Source organism: Olea europaea, chromosome 6 (assembly GCF_002742605.1).
Source record: "Olea europaea var. sylvestris chromosome 6, O_europaea_v1, whole genome shotgun sequence".
Classification (NCBI taxonomy): Eukaryota; Viridiplantae; Streptophyta; class Magnoliopsida; order Lamiales; family Oleaceae; genus Olea; species Olea europaea.
Genome location: NC_036242.1, coordinates 5774438 through 5794141, shown reverse-complemented (window position 1 = coordinate 5794141; position 19704 = coordinate 5774438). Strand labels below are relative to the sequence as shown.

General features: G+C 32.4%; 2 protein-coding genes across 3 annotated transcripts; one reads left to right on the top strand and one right to left on the bottom strand.

Annotated features, from left to right (window-relative positions):
* The first annotated feature begins 4145 nt into the window (after positions 1 to 4145).
* LOC111395629 (universal stress protein PHOS34-like) lies at positions 4146 to 6114 on the top strand. The gene is made up of 4 exons (XM_023021715.1): positions 4146 to 4486; positions 4899 to 5008; positions 5165 to 5283; positions 5782 to 6114. The coding sequence occupies exons 1-4, from the start codon at positions 4309 to 4311 to the stop codon at positions 5858 to 5860; spliced, it is 486 nt and encodes a 161-aa protein (XP_022877483.1). The 5' UTR covers positions 4146 to 4308; the 3' UTR covers positions 5861 to 6114.
* Positions 6115 to 14549: 8435 nt separating this feature from the next.
* On the bottom strand, positions 14550 to 19313 carry LOC111395628. Of its 2 annotated transcripts, XM_023021714.1 has the most exons (9): positions 19150 to 19313; positions 18227 to 18570; positions 17323 to 17607; positions 16912 to 17125; positions 16660 to 16769; positions 16124 to 16323; positions 15509 to 15612; positions 15241 to 15428; positions 14550 to 15159 (listed from the first exon to the last, which is right to left on the bottom strand). In XM_023021714.1, the coding sequence occupies exons 2-9, from the start codon at positions 18483 to 18485 to the stop codon at positions 14843 to 14845; spliced, it is 1677 nt and encodes a 558-aa protein (XP_022877482.1). In that variant the 5' UTR covers positions 18486 to 18570; positions 19150 to 19313; the 3' UTR covers positions 14550 to 14842. The 2 variants fall into 2 exon arrangements, with proteins under 2 accessions (XP_022877482.1, XP_022877480.1); XM_023021712.1 differs by lacking the exon at positions 19150 to 19313 and having other exon boundaries at positions 18227 to 19054.
* Positions 19314 to 19704: the final 391 nt, after the last annotated feature.

Here is a 19704-nt window from a genome sequence, read left to right as displayed (position 1 = left end):
ATTGTCTTTTGAAATGAGGAAGGTGCCGTTTTAAGACCAAAAGGCATAACCGTCCACTGAAAATGTTGATTGGGCATACAGAACGTTGTCTTGTGCTTTTCTTCTGGTTTAACACCCAGTTGCCAAAAACCCCTTTCAGATCGAATTTAGAAAAGATTTTTGTTTTTTCCAGGTTTGCAAACATGGTTTTCTTGTCTGGGAGAGGAAACTTATCATCTGCAAGAAAATAATTCAACGACTTATAGTCAATGACAAGTCTTAATTTTCCTCCGATTTGCTCACTTCTTTTGTCTACATAGAATGCTTGGCACGCCCATTGTGATGTAGTGGGTTCTACGAGCCCTTCTGATTATAATTGAGCCAATTCCTTTGTTGCAAGCTCTAAATGTTCAGGGTTCATCCCCGTGTGACTCACTTTTGTTGGATTGACATCCTCATTTCGTTTAAAGGGTAACATTATAAAGAAGTTTGGATTTTTCCAAAGAGGTTTTGTGCATTTGGTGAGGAATTCTGTATGAGATTCTGCACGACAATCTCTTATAAGGGTTTCTGTTATGGTTGGTATTGTAAGGGTAAAATATGTGATTGGTTCAATGTAAGGGATAAAATAGGATTTTAATTTGAGTCCATTCGAAAGAGGCTTGACTCGTCTTTCCCATAACTGTTTGATAACATCAAAGCCAATGAGTTATCAAAAGCCAATGACAAGATCTTTTCCTGGTAATGATGATCCAAGTAGTTTGTGTGAAATATTTAGTTCAGTGAAGAATTTAAGGGTTACTAGTTTACTAATGAGTTCCGTCGAAAAATATTCATTATTGTCAACTTGAAAGATCTTTTGGTAGGGTTTCCACATTTTCTAGGAGTATGATTGGGTTAAGAATTGAGGATGTCGCTCCTGTATCAAGTAATGTTGCAACAGTAATGGGTCTTTCATATTTTCCCAAAAAAAAGCTTAATTTCAATCATTGGTACCACTAGGGAAAGGTTTATGACCTGCATTCCAAAACATTCTTGCACACTTTCATCACTACTTTCAGTACTGTCATTATTTTGAGTATCATCATAATATTCAAGAGCTAAGATAGTTTTTGGTGACTGTTGTTCTTCCTTTGAAAATAACAATTCTAAATCTTCCTCATCGAGATCAACTTGAATTGTCGAAAGGATCTGACTGAGAATTTTGTCTTTTCTTTTGCTGGAACAATTTTTTGCAAAATGACCTTTTTTGCCACAAATAAAACATCTATTTCCTTTCCTTGGGGAAAACTTTTTTCTAAAAAATCTCTTTTTGGGAGAAAACTTGGAAAAGTTTTTCCTTTTCTTGAAACTTCTGCTTCTGAATTTTTTGGGCTTTGAGCATCCACATTCCTTTTTGGTATTCTAACATTTGATTTTCAAATTTGGCTGATCACGGGCTTTGGCAAATTGGTTCCCATTTATGTTGAAGTCTCTGAAGAATTCCCTTTGGTTGTAGAGTTTTTTCAGGGTTTTTAATACCTAATTGTGAAGTTCTCCAATAGACGTTTGAGATAGCGCCTGTCCTTTAAGCTCCATCATTCTATGGGTTTCTTGACCAAGGAGTTGTGAAAGAGATTCAAGATATGCCCGTTTGAGATTAGTATCATCAATTCCTCCAATGATGTAGTATTGTTTCATGATTTCTTTGAAATGTTTGTCCAAATCTTTTGGCTTGTAGGAACAACATTTTAGTTGGAAGAATTCTTCACGAGCCTTTTCTTTTGCATGATCTGGTTTTCCACAAAACTCCCAGTGTAGACTATCAAACAAGTTGTCAAGATCCTGAGTATTTGCCCATTGCCTTTGTCTATAGTTTCCAAGGGATCTGAACCATTCTTTCATGAGACCAGCAAGCCTAGCCAGAACTCCTCTGATGACCATATTATGCGTCATAACGGGTTTTTTTTAATTCTGCAGTACTCCATGCCAACATTTCTTGTAACCTTGATCTCCATTGAGAATGTGGTATGTCATCAAGGGTGACCCTGAAAGATAGATTACTATGTTGGGGATAGTAATTATTTATAACTGTCTGGCGTTCTTCTATGTCAGGCAAATCTTCATCTTCGTATTGCCCAGAGTGTGTTCCACCAGATGATTCTTCAACTTTTGGACCCCTTTGTACTTCATCAGTCATATACAAAGGATTGTAATCTTCATCAAAAGAAGATTCAAAGGACTCAGAACTGCTTATATTAATTTTCAATTTTTCATCATTTCTTTTTTAAATGGTCAAAGATCATTTGGAAAGATGGTTGGCATCTTCCACTATTTCCTCGGTCATGTAAGCCATTTACTTGTAACCCATTCCCGTCAACTCTCCTCAATTCGGCACGTGTTTAAATAATGCAAAAACTTGTCCACCATTCACTTCGCCAGCAATACATTACATTTTGGATGGTCTATGCCAGCACCCCTTTCAACTTATCTGTATATTTATGATATTTTGTGGTCAACTTTTATTTAGCGCTGATGGCATTTAATTCAATTTTTTTTTATATACTCATTTTTAATTATACATTTATATAATGAAATATTTTTGAAGTTAATTCAAATATTTTTAATCACACATTCTTCAAAAATTTAATATTCAAAATATTATTCTTTTCAAATAGTGACCATCAAACATGAACTTAATAATTTATTCAATTACAGATAGCTCAAGACCACTGTTGGCTTTAATACAACTAATAAATATATTTTTATAACAATCATGCTACATGTACATTTTATTTGACATTATTTTTGACATTATGCTATGTGTCGTAACATGAGTGGACAATTTTAAAATAAAACACACTTACCTATCATTTCAATTTGAAAATCAATGGAGTATCAACCATAATGTAAACAAAAGAATGTACAAGTGAATTATTTCTAATTTTGTTCTATACTAATAATACTAATATCTCTAAGGCCATGTTTGATTACTCCATTTTCCATTCAATTTGCCTTGTTTGATAGGGAATTTTTTCTAGGTAACTTGTTTTCTATCTTTCATGCATGTGACCACCTTTTCCAGGAAAATGAGGAAAACCAATTCCCTTGGGTGAGCTGGGAATTGGTTTTCTTGGCTGCTGGCTTTTTCAATTTATTTTTTATTTTTTTTATTTTTTGCTTTATTCTTTGCTTTTTTTTTCTTTTTTTTTTTTGGGTGGCAATAGTAACAAATTCTAAGAATTATTGCAAAAAAATATTCTTTTTAATTGACAATTTTCATGTAAAATAAAATCAAACGAACATAAAAAAATATTTTAATTTAAACATTTTTCACGTGAAAAATTATACCAATCAAACACAATAATTTACAATTTTCAGGAAAACAATTTCTCATCAATTCAATTCCCTGGAATTCATTTTCTTTCCACTCAAATTCCACATTTGCAATCAAGTGGACCCTAACTTTCATTTATTTGCACTCTAACTTTCAATCTTCTACTTTTTGGCGTAAATAATTCATAACTTAATATTGTTAGTCCTCATTCAAATATAATTAATTTAAATCAATATAGTTATCGTCTCCAACAATTTCTACCTCCATAACTTCACTATAACTTCTCGTCTCTACGATCCTATCGCAATCTTCACCCCGTAACTTAAAAGAAAAAAGAAAAAAAGAGGCTGCCCGGGGCACAGCTCAACTGATGGATCAATCAACATCGGCTTGCTTCCAACGGCAGGGTGGAAAGTTCGATTCCTGGCCCACCTACGACCAAAAATTTGGTATGGAGCAATCACTGTGGAGGAGGGTCTCTTGTGCACAAAGTGTATAGTCAATGGGGGGAATCTGTGATCAAATTGAGGCATAACTCGCGATTTACCCCCTTCAAGGTTCTAGGGGCATGGGTCTTGGAGGTTCAGAATTTAGTCTGGTGTAAGTTGGGATATCTGGATATTTAAAAAAAAAAGTATCAAATATGTACGTAAAGTTAAAGGCTGTGGCCTTTGTGTAATATGGAAAAAGTACGACACCTCAACAGAAAACAGTGGGCCCAGAGACATGTTATTAGTTGACTTTCCTGTCCCACTGTTTTGTCGTCTTCATTAATCACCACAAAGACAACTGAGAATTTCTGTGTAAATACAAACACAGGAAGTTTATCCTATATCCATTCCCTTCTCCGTTCGATATCATGATCATCACAAAATAATCAACGGTGGCAATTAAAATTACTTTTCTGATCATAAAGCACTTCGACTAATGACTTTTAGCAATCTCGGTGCCTTCTGCCTACACGCACGAAACATAGAGAAATAGTGAGAGAAAGTGAGGTTCTTGAGAGAAAAATGGAAGACTACAGAAGAGTGGGTGTGGCAATTGATTTTTCACCGTGCAGCAGGAAAGCACTTGAATGGACAGTGAATAACATTGTACGAAAGGGAGATCACCTGATTCTGGTCACTGTCCTCCGCGAAGGCCATTATGAGGAAGGCGAGGCGCAGCTCTGGCAAGCTACCGGTTCTCGTATGAACTCAAGCTTTCTGTTTCTATATATGGGATTTATTACTGATTCTTTACCTGTACCTCAAATTTTGAAAAATATGCTTGTCTTATGGTGATTTTACAGGATTATGTGATGTTAATCAACTTAAATTTGAGTTCAATTAATGTCTGCTGAAAGATTTTAATCTATTAATTAACCTGATAGATGATTGACGTCCTCACTAATAAAAAGGTGAAATTCACTAATTGATCTCAATAATGATTGGATTTGAAGCCTCTTCAAAAATCTTACAACCCTTTTTTTGGTTGTTCTACAACATGGAGTTGAAGTGTAATTGTACTTTGGTGATCAAGATCATAACTTAAATGCATCGTCTTTAGTGTTTATTCCTGCGGTTATTGACCTGCATGTTTATGTTTGTGATTTTGTTAGCCTTGATTCCTTTGATCGAGTTCACGGAACCCCATACCATGAAGAAATATGGGGTTAATCCTGACCCCGAAACACTGGACATTGTTGCTACTGCTTCTAGGCAGAAAGAGGTAATTTTGAAGTTTACAGTCATCATGTCAACACTAGGATTCACAGTGCATCGAACAAGATTTGAGCTTCTTTTTGCATTTTTAATACTGTTTGATGTTGAGCAAATACGCTGCTCCCCTTTTAGGAATTGCAACATTTATATTTTAACAATGCAGATAACCGTGCTCCTGAAAATCTTTTGGGGAGATGCTCGAGAGAAGATATGTGAATCTGTTGAGAGTATTCCTCTCGAATGCCTTGTCATTGGAAACAGAGGCCTTGGCAAAATCAAGAGGTTTGATTTATTTTGAAGTCTCTTCCACGATTTACAATCTTTTATGTAAAGACAGTAATTTCAGAGATATTACTTCACTCTTTTTCTACGGCTCTATGGGTTTCTATTGAATCATTTTACTTAAATAAAGCCCTAAAAAGTTTATATGCCTATTTACCAATCAAGTAAAGGTACCTTGAATCATGTAAATACAAGCATGACGTGTAAGGGCTTGTTTGACTCATGGAACCAGAGATTTTATCTTCTTTTAGTTTCTTGATTATGTCCTGTATTTTTCAATCTAGCCACCAAATATGCCATAAGTGACTCCCTTTTGGAGTCTTTTGGAAGGAACTATTACCGCCATGTACTTCACCATTTGTGTCAAACACTGAAAGATAACAAGGCACTCCTTAAATTTCATATTGTAGGTTTGTAGAAGAAATTATGGCTCATTTGCGGGCCCACATCGTCTTTAAAACTAATAGATATTCGGTTTATTTCATTGTATTTTTGCAGGGCCATAATGGGCAGTGTGAGTAATTATGTTGTCAACAATGCTACTTGTCCCATTACCGTTGTGAAGATCCATGATTAGACCTATGCATTATCAGGTGGAGCTTATTAATGTTGTTCCGAAACTCCCTGATTTTCTTGGTTAATAAGTCTCTGTTATCCGTAATTCAGTCTTGTGGTTGGATTTGTGTGTGTATATTGCTGGCGGAGGGTGCTTGTTTCGCTTGAATAAAAATACAGTTGGAATTTATTTTGAATAGTTCTGGATTCATTCATTTGCCTTTGGATGATCATTTTATCACAAGACTGTCTGGCTGGAAGGCCAGTGCTATTAAAGCTTGTTTTATAAGATGAAATCCACACGATAACTTATACAGATATGACTTATAATTGTCTAGGGTGTCTGATCCAGCTTCTCGGTTTTGTATCTTGTAAAGCTGGGCCATTTCCCTGCACAATGATATTGCTCGTTCCCCAATCAGTTCAGCCAGTTTTGAGTGTCCGTTAGGAACTAACTGGTATCGATCCACCATATGAACCATCGAACCCAGCATATCTGTCGAGCTCCTCATCTGCACACAACTCTGTAGTCCTCACACGAGCTGCATTGATTGGAGGCTTAGAGCAGTGCATGGCCTATTGCCACCATTGCATATTGCCATGTTTTTTTGTTGCAAAAGGGCATGAGTAGAAAATGTGGCTTCTGATTTCCTCTGTTCCACATCTCGCACACATCGCATTGCATCCCATTTTGCTGTTAGTTTTTGGTCCCATGCTCACACTTCCGCTACCTATCTTACTAATGGAATGCCTATTCTAAGCGTTAGATTATCAGTGCGACTGTGAAGGAATTTCAAGAAAATCCCGTCTATGACAAACTTCACACATACGGATGTCTGAGCTATCCGTGGCTCAGACCATACTCAAAACATAAACTTGAACATAAGTCTAGGCTGAGTATGTTTTTGGGATATTTACTTTCACAAAATTCTTACAAATGCTACGATCCCCCTTCAAGAAAAAATCTTTGAGTCACGACATGTTACATTCATTGAAGATGTGTTTCTTTTAACATCCCAACAATTGCGTCAATTTAGTGTTATTCGTGACAATTTTCATAACGGATATTGTCGTGTTATTCGTGACAATTTTTCATAACGGATATTGTCTAATAGTAGAAATATAGGAGAAAGGGAAAAGAGAGAGAAGAGAAATGAGGGGGGAAGAGAGAAGAAGATGGAGAGAAGTGAGAGAATATATGGGAGAAAATCATGTTTATTCCATTACCAAAGTTGCATGAGTTACATTGCATGTGCCCCCTTTATATAGGGTTCAAATTTGTTCTAACTGAAGTAGGAAAATAATATAAAATTCGGTGAAATCAAACATTAATTAAACTTTATGAGATAAACATCAAAATCCAAAAGTAAATTAAGTAATATCTATACTAATATTCTATCATTTCTTCCTAACTGAGAGAACTCGATTACAAAGAAATACGTTGCAATTTCTTAATCAAACACGACGAGATTTCTTTCTGACCAAATAACAAAACCAACCATGTGACGACAATTGAATCTAAAAATCAACCTCGAGAATCCGATCTGACCAAGGGAGACGATATTTCCTTTTAACCAAGTGGCAATGAGGGACACTAATAAGCAAAAACTCGTGCAATTCATTTACAAAAACGAAAATGGAATCCACGTGAGAAGTATAATGCACTAGCATAATGGATTGGCCTGCAAAAACAAATAATTGCAAGAACGGTGACTTGAATGTGCCCTGATAAAGAAACAATTCTGATATATTGAAAACAAAACATTTATTTAAGTGTGATTGTTGTTCAAGTGAGTGATCCAACTTTGGATTTACATATTTTAGAAACCATGTCAAAGAAAAACGTAAGAAGCCATAACAATTACCGTGAAAGGCTGTGTCAAAACAGCATGTGAAATGCTAGCTCATAAGTTTCATGACTAAAAATTAATCCTTTGTTTGAGCCACATTATTTCCATAAGAATGCATTATTGAATAGTGTGTTGGTGAGAAATGTGTGGTTAAAAAATAAGGAAAATTTTTGGATTTGAGTGTAATATTATTTTATTGAAAAATGTGTGGTTAAAATTATGTCAAATTACTGTTTAAAAATGTATTTTTTTTTTAAATGTGGAACAAATAGAGCCTAAGTCCTTTAAACTCGAAAAAAAATCAATAAAGTACAGAGCTAAAAGAACATTATTCTAATTAGTAGACAATACATGAATATCGATAGGACAAGTGTGTGAATGAACAAAGACTTTGAAAAATAATGTGTCAACCTGAAAATTATCATGTAATAGAGGTAAGCCACATCAAACTCAAGTTTAAAATCGCACAAAAGAGTAGGCAAAAGTACTATCGGCATGAAGTCGACAACATGTGGACTCTTTGGATCAGGAGGCAACACCATACTTATTTCCTCATCCTCGCTATCAGAATATTCAATTAACTAAACAATAGAAACGTCATTATCTTCCACAGGAGTAAAACAACTAAAATTGGAAAGTGATTGTCGAGACTGGGGTGGTACATGTGGTGTATGACATACTCAACAAAGATAAAAGGATATTTCCTCGTCTTCGCTATCAGAATATCATGTTTGCTTGATAAATTTATTTTATAGAAACTGAAATCTGAAATATATATTACAACAAGGAATATAACCTAAGAATAAAATTTTACTAGAAGGCATTCTATGGCGATAAGCTATAGCAAATAAATGTTCAAAGTCACTGTGTGCTTGTTTAAATAATCTCATTTAACTAGTCAATTTGCTTTGACCATGAGTATATTTCTCAATTAAATTTCCCGAAATAATTTGTTTATGATTTTTCACATTAAGATTATTATATTGAAAATAAGAGTTTAACCAATTGTACAACAGGTCATTCTCCACTTTGAATGATAGCTATCAACTTTTAGTCAACAAATAACAACGAAGACAATGAAAGTTTGATCCTTTATGACTAGGGTATAGCTATTGGTTATTAGATTCTGCCTGTATTTCGTAGAGAAGTTATAATGCATACTTTTGTTGATCGATAGTATCATATTCCATCATATTTCATTTCAAGTTAGGATTATTAGGTAGGTTATGTCACTTATGCTGCAATTATAGTGAAAGATAAAATTTCATTTTATGTCTCAAAATATCAGGAGCAACTTTGTAATTTTAGCCCGTGCGCCTAAAATTTCTGGATCCGCCCCTGAATGTGTAGATGCTTCGATGGCTTCTTATTATATTATGGAGGCTATGTTTTCCTGACAGAAATAAACGAAAAGCAATATGAACGTCCTATTTTCAAATCGATTGATAGATAACCTTATCTATCTGTGAAAGATCAAAAAAGATAGAGAGGGAATCTATCGACAATACACTTTAAATCCAAGAAGCTCGGTTGTGCTAAGCAGCAGTAACCCCATTTGAAAACTCGGTGGCTATAATAGAAACACCCACCGAAAATTATACCTAAAATATACATGAATTGATTTTCCATTGAAGGATGCAAAAAAGTGTTTTTCTTTAGGTTTTGAAAGGGAAAGTACTTTTTAGCTACTTTTCTTTTAGTTTTGAAAATCAAATTTACGATTTCTGTTTGTTGTAGCTCTGATTTGGGAAGAAGAAGGTACACTTTTCCAATTCTTTTTGTTTTTTGTTTTGTTTTTTTTTTTTTTTTGATGTGGTAAACATGAAAGTACCATTTTACCCTCATTGAAATTAATTATAATGTGATCAAAGTTAAATTTTTGGTCAACAGATGAAATTATGGATGAAAATTGTCTATAAGGGTTTCATCTGTAATATTTGAAAATGTTAGGGGTGACGACTGCAATAAATCGAATGTTTGACACTTTTGCTGGAATTATTCCTAAAATTTGAAATGATTATCTTGATGGTTGATTGGTTGTTGAGATTTGCTCATCCCATATCCAATACAGGAAAATTCCATTACTAGTGGATTTTTTAATTTTTATTCAACATGGCCCCATGAGGTAATGGGTTTGCATTATCTTCTTGAATGATGATATTGGAATGATAGTTGTTGCTGATACAGAGTTGTTAAATCATGCGTAGGGATTTGAATTGTCTATAAATGATTATGGGAACTCAGACTTTTTGTCTTTCTTAAAAAAAAAATAATTTTCTTCGAGTTTCAATCATCTCAATACTCGATTTTAAAGGACAAATTTTCAAATATAGTATAATATTTAAAATATTACCCTTAAAATGTTTTTGTATGGCGCACTTGTTACAGCTTAAAGTGTTTGAGGGATATAGTGACCAAATTTTATTAAAAAATAATAATTTAAATTTAAAACAAGAAATAGAAAATACCTTGTGGCATCAACTGGTGATATATTAAAGTATTTTCTTGTCATAAATTACATTGGAAGAGATCTTCGTACAAATAGACCGAACATAATAAACTCAAATTGCATGAAGATACACCTAATAAAAACTCCAAATTGCCATTTAATTATATTAGTTATGCATTACACATTATTGAAGAATTAATTTACACAATATGAAAAAAAAATGCAGGCCTTAAAAATAAATGTTAATTATTATATGTGCACGTAGATAGTGAAATACATAATTGAATGTTAAATACATATTGAAAATAAAAAGTAAAGTATATTGTAAATAATTTATATACACGTGATTTTGATAATTAATTTATGCAAAAGTGTGTGTATGTAAATTCGGAGAATAAATTTATATCGCAAATAAAATGTATAACCTTGAAAATAAATAAGCCATGCTTAAGCCACATTAATTTGAAGAAATGTATCGTGGAATGATGATTGATAGAGAATGTATAATTAAAAAAGAGAAGGAAATTTTTTTGATTTGCTTGTAATATAATTTTAATAAAAAATGTGTGGTTAAAATGAGTACCGAAAAAATAATGAGAGGGAATGTAAAGTAAAGAATGACAAGCATGGGCTAAGTATACATGAACTTGAATAATCTAATTACTCCTAAAGTAATTGAATAACCCCAAAATATGTAAAAGTGTACACGAATTTGAAGAATTAATTTGTACCTTTTTTTTTCTTTTTTTATCTAAATGTGAGAAAAATGAAAATCCCTAAAAATAAATGTTAATTATTATACATGTACGTAACTAGTGAAATGCATAATTGAATGTTAAATAAATATTGAAAAACGAAAAAAAAGGTATTGTTGAAATAATTGAATTGTAATATGGTTAGAATTGTTCAAAAAAAAAAAAAAAAATTCTCACTTGATTTGATATTTAGGGGTTGTATTCAATTAGGACTTTTAAAAAGTTTGATGGATTTTTTAAGTGAAAGTATGTAGATTTCGTGGATCTTTTATAAATTTGTATGAAATTAGTGGAAGTCTTTCTTATATTTCTATGGGTTTTTATTTTAAAATTTTTATAGGCTTTGAAAAACTTTCATTTGAAATAGAATTAACTTAAATCTAGTATAATGATGTGAAATTTTCACATATGAAGTGTTAATTTTTACAATCCCCTCTTGTTGGTTTTTACGATTCCCCCTTTCCTTTTCTTTCTTCTTCCCATATAATAAATTTTTTTTGAAAAATATAAAAGTTTAAGACCTTAGTCAAATAAATAATAATCAAAATTATACATATATATATGATTCAATATTATTACTATAGTATACTTTTAAAAATAAATAAAAATCAATATATTTAAATTTAATTATAAATTTTTCATATAAAATTTTATAATTTAATAAAAAAATAGATATCTTTCACCAAAAAAAAAATGAATGAAAAAAAGAAAAAAAATTACAAGAATATATATGTATATATATATATATATATATTATATTTATACAATTTTCAAGATTAAGTGGGAAAGTTAGTTATAACTAGGTAAATAAAACAAGGGTATATTAGTAAACTAATAAAACATAACATTCTTAATAAAAAAACATGACTATATAATTGGGACGAGAAAATATGGGAAGTCGGTATATATAAATGAAATGAAGGAAGTATGATGAGCAAAGAGTATGAACTTTAAATGCAATTAAAATGCAGTTCAAGAAATAAAAATTTTAGCACGAATATAGATATCCTTTAGTTAATTAACACGTCTTGTCCTTGAAGATGGTTTATGTTGAAATATTTTGTTTGCATGCTTTGAATTGAGGGAAATATACTTTTTGTCACACTTTTTTGTTTATTGGAGTTTAAAAAACATTATGGGAAAATAACTTATTTTACGTTATTCAAACAGACTTTTTGGCTGAAAATTGTTATTAGATATGAGATATCCTAATTAACGGAATGTTGAGAATAAAATACATTAAAAAAAGTTAAGGATATAAAGCTTATGATGAGCAAATATAGAAGACCTTAATTACAATTAAAACGTGCTATGACTAATAAAAAAATTGTTGTGAATATAGTTATCTAAAGATTTAGGGTATGTGTTGGCTCCCATTTTTCTAAAAACTCATTTTTTCCATATTCATCCATAAAATAATTTTACATGCAAATTAAAAATCTTTTCCTATTTTTTAATTACAAATTCTTCAACAAAATACTATTTCAAAATGCATTTTGACCAAAAAAAAAAAGGGCTCAATCAAGGGCTTATTTGCCTCTAGTATTTTTAGATAAGCAAAATAAACAAGAAGTTTGAGAAAATATTTGCATTTGAACAGAAACTATAATCACAAACAGTTTATGTTAATTAATTGAAGGTTAAGGATAAAAATATGACAAAAAATTTAACGACTCAGTGCAAAAAAGAGCGAAAATTGGAAATATTTATTGCAATTAAAATACGTCACTTGTTGAAAAAATTGTAGTAAAACTATAATTACCCTCGTGCAAATATATCTAGAAAAATTACGAAAGTTACACAACTTGCTTTCTATTTTATAATCCATAATATATTAATGGGGTGTATTCAATTAAAAATTTTAATGACTTTTTGGAATTTAAAAAGTTTAAGTGTATTCAATTGAAATTTTTATAGACTTTTAAGAAATTTCTAAAAGTTACGGTGTATTCAATTGAAATTTTTATTGACTTTTAAAAAACTTTAAAAGTTATGGTGTATTTAATTAAAAAAATTTAAAAGTCTCTGCAAGTCTTGGAATATTCAGATTTTAATCAATTTTAGGGTTTTTGGAGTACTAACTTTTAAGCAGAAAGTACTCATATAAACTCTTAAAATTTGTCTCTCAATGATCATGAGATTTTGGAAGACATTTAAAGTTTTTTAATCTTTTTTATTGACTTTTAAAAAACTTTAAAAGTTATGGTGTATTTAATTAAAAAAATTTAAAAGTCTCTGCAAGTCTTGGAATATTCAGATTTTAATCAATTTTAGGGTTTTTGGAGTACTAACTTTTAAGCAGAAAGTACTCATATAAACTCTTAAAATTTGTCTCTCAATGATCATGAGATTTTGGAAGACATTTAAAGTTTTTTAATCTTTTTTTTTTTTAACTTCTATGGAGATGTATGATTAAAAATGATTTTTTATTGATTATATTTATTTTCATTTATATATATATATATATATANTATATATATATATATATATATATATATACATATATATACAAAAATTATTTTTTTAGTAACATTAAATAAAAATTTTTAATCCACATGAAAAATAAAATCAGCCTACATAAATGTGATGGAGGAAGTAGTACTTATGCTCTCGACCTGGTACCATCTCTTATTGCAAGGTAAGTTCAATTACAAACTCTGATTAACAGCATATAACAAGATAGAAATTAAAATATGTGTGTGTGTGTGTATATCGTGTTCTTATTGTGGAAATGCTATGACATCCAAACCAGTCCAAGAATCAAGAAGCAAATTGTTTCTCAACAATCTAATATGTTCTTCATTTCTAACTTTTTCCCAGCTCAAACTTACTACTTAGCCGAACATTAAGAGGATTGATTTAATCAAATATGAATAAACGGGCACTCAGTTCTTCTACCATTTCTTTAACTACATAATCTGCATGCAAACAATAAGAAATAATACTTGTGGATATTTTCCACCGATAACCTACTAATTAGCTAACAAGAAGAGATTTACTATTTTCCAGGATAACACCGGCCCAGCCCAGTCGGTTCAACCGGTTTAACCGGGAACGGGCCAAAACCGAGTCAATTGTGCCCAATTAACCGCTTATGACTAAACCTATTAAAAGCCCACCAAACCGACTAGTTTAACCGTAAACCGGCGAACCGGTCACAGTTTTGTGGTTTTCTCTCTCTCTCTCTCTCTCTCTCTCTTTTTTTTTTTTTTTAGTTTAAAAATTTTCAACTTCATGAATAGGCCTCATAAACAACAATTCAAATGCTCATAGATAAATATTGGATGACATGCTTCTTTTTTAGAGTTTGTTTGGTACAGATTTTAGGACAAATAAAATGAATTTTTTCACCGTCATTTCACCATTCCAGCCGTTATTTTTGAATTCTTCTCTCATAAGTAGGACTCACTTTATTTCTAACGATCAAAAAATCAATTATCAAAATTCTTACTAAACAAGTACTTATAGATACACCTCTCTCAAATGATTTCATAAACTTTCAATGTTGGATAGTGCATTTTATATATGCACTTCTCTCTAATGGTTTCATAAACTTCCAATGTGAGATAGTGTCATAACAACAAATTATAGAATAATAAATTTAATTAACAAATTATTAATATGAAAAAAAAAATTATTGTTTTCATAGTATTTTATTATTTTTGTATGTATTTATCGCGTTTGGTTTGATCCCGATTGAACATTTTGACCCTTGAGTCCTTGACCCTTCACCTTTTCCGGGTCGATGACCCGGTCAGTTTTCAAAACATTGCTATTTTCAACATGCATGCACCAGTTAATATCTTTCAACATTTTCTTTAACTGCACATTACTAATGCAAATAGTGCAGAGTGAGTTATTAACTATTCCGTTATTACCCCAAGTATGCTTACAGGCCTTACAACCATTTAATTTATACGAGGTCTGCAGGAACATATGCATTTTGCAGATTAACAATCCTTGAAATAAAAACCTCCAGCGGGTAACAAAACACCTAAGTGGTGTCCCAATGCCCTTTTCAAACAAAAATAAAAGCAACAACGGGAAATGAAGGGGAGAAGTGCAACCTGTATCACAAAATTTCTTCTTTCACAGTCAAGAAACATACTGGGGCTCCAGTTAACTTTAGACATTATTTTATCCCTCACAGTTGAAAAGCTCAGCTGATCCCGAGCTGTAAATCGATCAACTTCATTAAACCACAGGCACGTGAAAAGATTTGTGATGGGAATGTGCTCTCGTATTATAACACACCCTTCGGGAACATCTACAGAAACTTGGCCAGTTTAAGTTAATATTACCATTTTTGGGACCAAAATGAGCCAAAACATACAAATAACAGACATACCGCTGGTTATGGGAAACTTAGCAGCAGAATACGGCGTTAATCCCTCCTTTTCATAAAATTTGATCTGGTAATCAATAGAATCATTACTGTATTTTCCTGCAGCTTTATTTGCCTCAGCTTCTTCAAATACATCGAAGCGTCTATAGTGTCTTGATATAGCAAAAGTGGCATTTTGGCGCCACAAAAACCTGAGGAATATAGTTGAGGGATGAGTCAGGGCAGTAACTTAAGTAGCCTTGCACAACAATGATGGCTACTACTACTGTACCTTTCAAGAACCTGGTATGGGTCCACAACAAGCTGAAGCTTTCCATCTATCCAGATAGAGTATCGAATGTTGGGAAACAACCTGTGCAGTAAGAGCTTTGGCACCTGCACAATAAATTATGAAGTCTTAGCTCCATCCTAATGGTCCGCAAATAGCAGATAAGCCTACTCCATCACCCCCAAATGCAGACCTACTCCAGCACTTTATGAACGGGAAAACAGTAAGAAAAAAACATGTAGTTCAATGTTAATTATATTTTTGTTTCAATACATAAAATTTGCTAAACGAGAATATGGCCTCGTGAGTTCCATTTTTATTTTAATTCTTTGATAAGGAAATTTAACTTATACTATAATTTGCAGCAAATAGAAGCATTAATGGCCAACAAGGCTTCAGGATATAAAACAAAAGAAGTAACTAAATGTAAATGAAAAGTATCGAACCACTTAAGATCCGTGATTGAATAAGAAACCTTTAAATCCAAACAAATGCCGGACAATACTAGTTCCAATCACCATTACCATCTTTGCAACAACATACCAAAGTAAAAATTGCTTTGATACTTTTGGCAGTTATGGAAAGTATAAAGGGAAACAGATCCCAAAGGGAAGTAACCTTTCCATTTCTTCTTGGGTCGGTGTAAGGTACATTGTGAACAACAATAATCCGCCATATCCCAACCCTTTTGTCATTTCCCAAACGACTAGTATTCTTCATATAAGCTTCAGTCTCTTCATCAACAAACATATAAAAACGAACATTTTCTTTAGCAGTTTCACCAATATTCCTTGGCTGTTGAATTATGTCATAATTTCCTGTACGGAGGTCAAATGGAAGGAAACAGACAATAAGCTTGGTAGAAAAATAAATAGCTTGTTTGGTAGGTGATTACAAACAGTTTACATTATAAATAGATAGAAATGAATGATGGATAAGTGGTAGTACTTGTGGATCCTACGAAATGTGTAAATAAAAAGTAGGTTTGATCAAAGTGTTTATAGTTAAATAACTACCAAACAAGAAGTGTATATAGAGATATCAGACAACATGCTAGCATTTCCACAGGTTCAGCAGTGATAGTAGTCTCTAATGGTGAAATCTCGTATACATGAAGTTTTGAAACTTTCAATAAAGCTTATGTTCAGCTTTACCAAATATGGCAGAGGCAACAATGACTTCATGGAATTGCTCCAACTCCCTGAGATCAGCCACATCAATATCAAATCCAGTACCATCACCCGGTCTACATCCCTTAACAAATCTGGAAAAGAAAAAGAGGAAAAAGTAAAGGGAAAATACATTTAATAAAATCTGTAGTGTCACACTTTGAATGTTTTCAGACTGGAATATTATATTCCCCAAACATTGGAGCCATGTAGAAAAATTACAGGAGTAATACCTACCCACAATGTACAGTCATTGATTCCCTTATATCAAAAGAATCATTCCTCTGTTTTAGAGACGGATAACCACCAAACTCAGAGCCTCCACGTGGTTCAGCTTTAATAGGGGTTTCCTCAGAAAAATAATTTAAATGACGGAGCACAGGAGATGCTGAAGGGGAGCTGGGCATATAAGCTATAGCCTGTTCCACAGGAGCATAACATACTGGACATGCTGAGGATAATGAATAAAGTACGATTAAGATCAAAAGCTCTAAATCACACTAGCACAGACATGCGACAAAAAGAGAAATTCAATCCTTTCAATTGATAAATATTTTCTTTACTCACAATATTCGCTTTAGCAACTCAGTAGATATATGCCGCAAATAGATATTCATAGAAAAAATATTTTGAGCTAACACAACTTACGGCGTGGTCCAATTCGTCTCCTATCACCAGGAGGGGGAGGGGGAAATGCAAAATCTTTACACGGATTCTTCAAAGAAGTAGCAGCACCAAAAGAGACACTCGAAGCAGAAGCATGTGAAAGAGAAGGATGCAAGCCAGTATTCTCATGGCATACTGTAACTTCATTCACCATAGTGTTACGGCCATATTGCAATACTTCTTTTATTGGCAAAAATGAGGATAAATGATGAGACTGGTTGTAAAATCTAGAATCTAAGTCCAATGCAGAGCTTTCCAAATCATTATCTGACAACAAGCCATCAAGCATGTATTAGTAACCCCATTCAACAGACGAGTTATGTGATTAATCAAAAAGAATTTAAATCAAATTTTCAAGCTGGGCATGTTAAACAGAGCATGTCTAGTATTCAAAAGTCATACACATGCCCTGGTTTGAAGGTATACCTAAAACTTATCAAAATAGAAAATGAGAAGAGGAAAAATTTAGCCCTTGTTTGAGCCCCATTTTGAGGGGGAAAATGAATTTTTGAATAGTGTATTAATTGGAAATGTATGGTTAAAAAATAAGAAAAAAATTTGGATTTGCATGTAATATTATTTTATTGAAGAATGTGAATTATGTCAAAATACTGTAGAAGAATTCAATTTTTCCGAAGAACGAGGATCAAACAAGGGCTTAATAAATAGCAAGATCTCTTTCCCTCTTTTATCTTAAATATGCCAGAATAGCAAATATGCAATTGTGAATATAACTTTTACACGGCAATCATATTTAACCGACTCAATTACCAGGATATCAATTGATTCTAGAGTATTTCATCTGGCAAACTTGTTAAGTATGGCAGCGATAGCATTTCAATAGTGTCAGGAAAATAAAAATGATGAAAGAGATCTAGATGCGAACCTTTATGGACTGTAATGCACCCTGTCATAAAAGCCAAGATTGCAAAGACAATCAAAATCAGCATTCCAATTTTCCTTCGACTTGAATACCTAAAAATACAAGTAAGAAACCTTCCCTTCTCCCTAGCACCAGAACCATATATCTTTGAAGTTTTACGAACAATGTACAAATTCTGAGACTGCAACCCTTCGCTCTGTGCCTGTAGCTGCAGTGACCCTGAACTTGCCGATGTTCTAAGACCCAATGACGCTCCCGTCATTGTATCTCCAACACCCAAATAATCTTCATCTCTTTTTGCCCTCAATTCTTCTCTTCATCCACAAAGAACCCAATAGTCTACTACACTATACCAGAACCAGAAACCACGGTCCAAATAATAACTAACTTCAGTATTACTAAGAAACTATATTCAATTAACAAATCCTAATCCAAATTCAGTAAATTCAGCAATAAATGAAATGCTAGTAGAGAAATCAAAACTCAGATATTTAACATTCTCGTCAATTCACCAAATCTAAGTTTCAAATATAGTTAAAAAGAGAGTCTATGACTCTTCTCACTAGAAACAATCAAAAAATCCCGTTCAGGCCGGACTTTTCTCATCAACACAAAAGTTCAACCATTATCCCTAAAATAAAAAACCACCCCAGCACCAAAATTGACTTTAAGAAATACAAAACCACCAACAGAAATCCCAGTTCCACACGCACTAACTACCAATCAGGGGAAATATAAATCAGAGACAATGCTTTTCAGTTAGTTACAATCTAACTCGAAATCAAACTCTAAAATTACAAAAATAAAATAAATAGATTGAAATCTAGATCAATGCGGCAATAGATATAATTTATTATAGATAATTACAAAGTCAAATGGGCCCATCAAAAAAAGGACATTTACGAAAATTAAATTAAGCTGCTTACCTTTGTATAATGTGTGTGCATTAAACAGGACAATGTTTTTACAGAGATAAAGATTCGAATTACTGATTTTCCTCGCTTTGGTGTTCTTTCTCTCACTCTAGAAATAGTTCAATAGATTAATTATTTATTTTGTAAACATGCGCGAGTGTTGTTGGTAAATCCAATAATTATTCTCTAATTAAATTATTAATAGCACGAAATTTGATATGATGAGGTATGTCCATCCAGTTTTTTCGACGTTTTTCTTAGTGGATAAATTGCACTTGTGGCCCTAGCTTTTGATCCCTTGTGAACTTTGGTGTCTATTCTTTTTTTCTTTGCATTAAGGTACTTGATTTATCATTATCTCATTCTTTCAAAACTCTTTTTTATATACTCATTTTCAATTACACGTTTATACATTAAAATATTCTACATGTGAACTACAAACTTTTTCTACTTTTTAACTGCATATTTTTCAAAAATTCACTATTCAAAACAAATTTTTTATTAAATGACCACCAAACAGGAGCTTATGCACACTAGCAATTACGATGAAAATATTAATTTTCCTTG

What these genes read in the sequence shown, in the direction of transcription:
- LOC111395629 (XM_023021715.1), top strand. Translation starts at nt 4,309, where the DNA reads ATGGAAGACTACAGAAGAGTGGGTGTGGCAATTGATTTTTCACCGTGC. An exon ending in CTGGCAAGCTACCGGTTCTC is followed by an intron (nt 4,487 to 4,898) that starts GTATGAACTCAA and finishes TGATTTTGTTAG; the next exon opens with CCTTGATTCCTTTGATCGAG. An exon ending in GGCCTTGGCAAAATCAAGAG is followed by an intron (nt 5,284 to 5,781) that starts GTTTGATTTATT and finishes GTATTTTTGCAG; the next exon opens with GGCCATAATGGGCAGTGTGA.
- LOC111395628 (XM_023021714.1), bottom strand. Translation starts at nt 18,485, where the DNA reads ATGACGGGAGCGTCATTGGGTCTTAGAACATCGGCAAGTTCAGGGTCA. An exon ending in GTGCATTACAGTCCATAAAG is followed by an intron (nt 17,608 to 18,226) that starts GTTCGCATCTAG and finishes GCTTGTTGTCAG; the next exon opens with ATAATGATTTGGAAAGCTCT. An exon ending in TCAATGACTGTACATTGTGG is followed by an intron (nt 16,770 to 16,911) that starts GTAGGTATTACT and finishes TTTCTTTTCCAG; the next exon opens with ATTTGTTAAGGGATGTAGAC.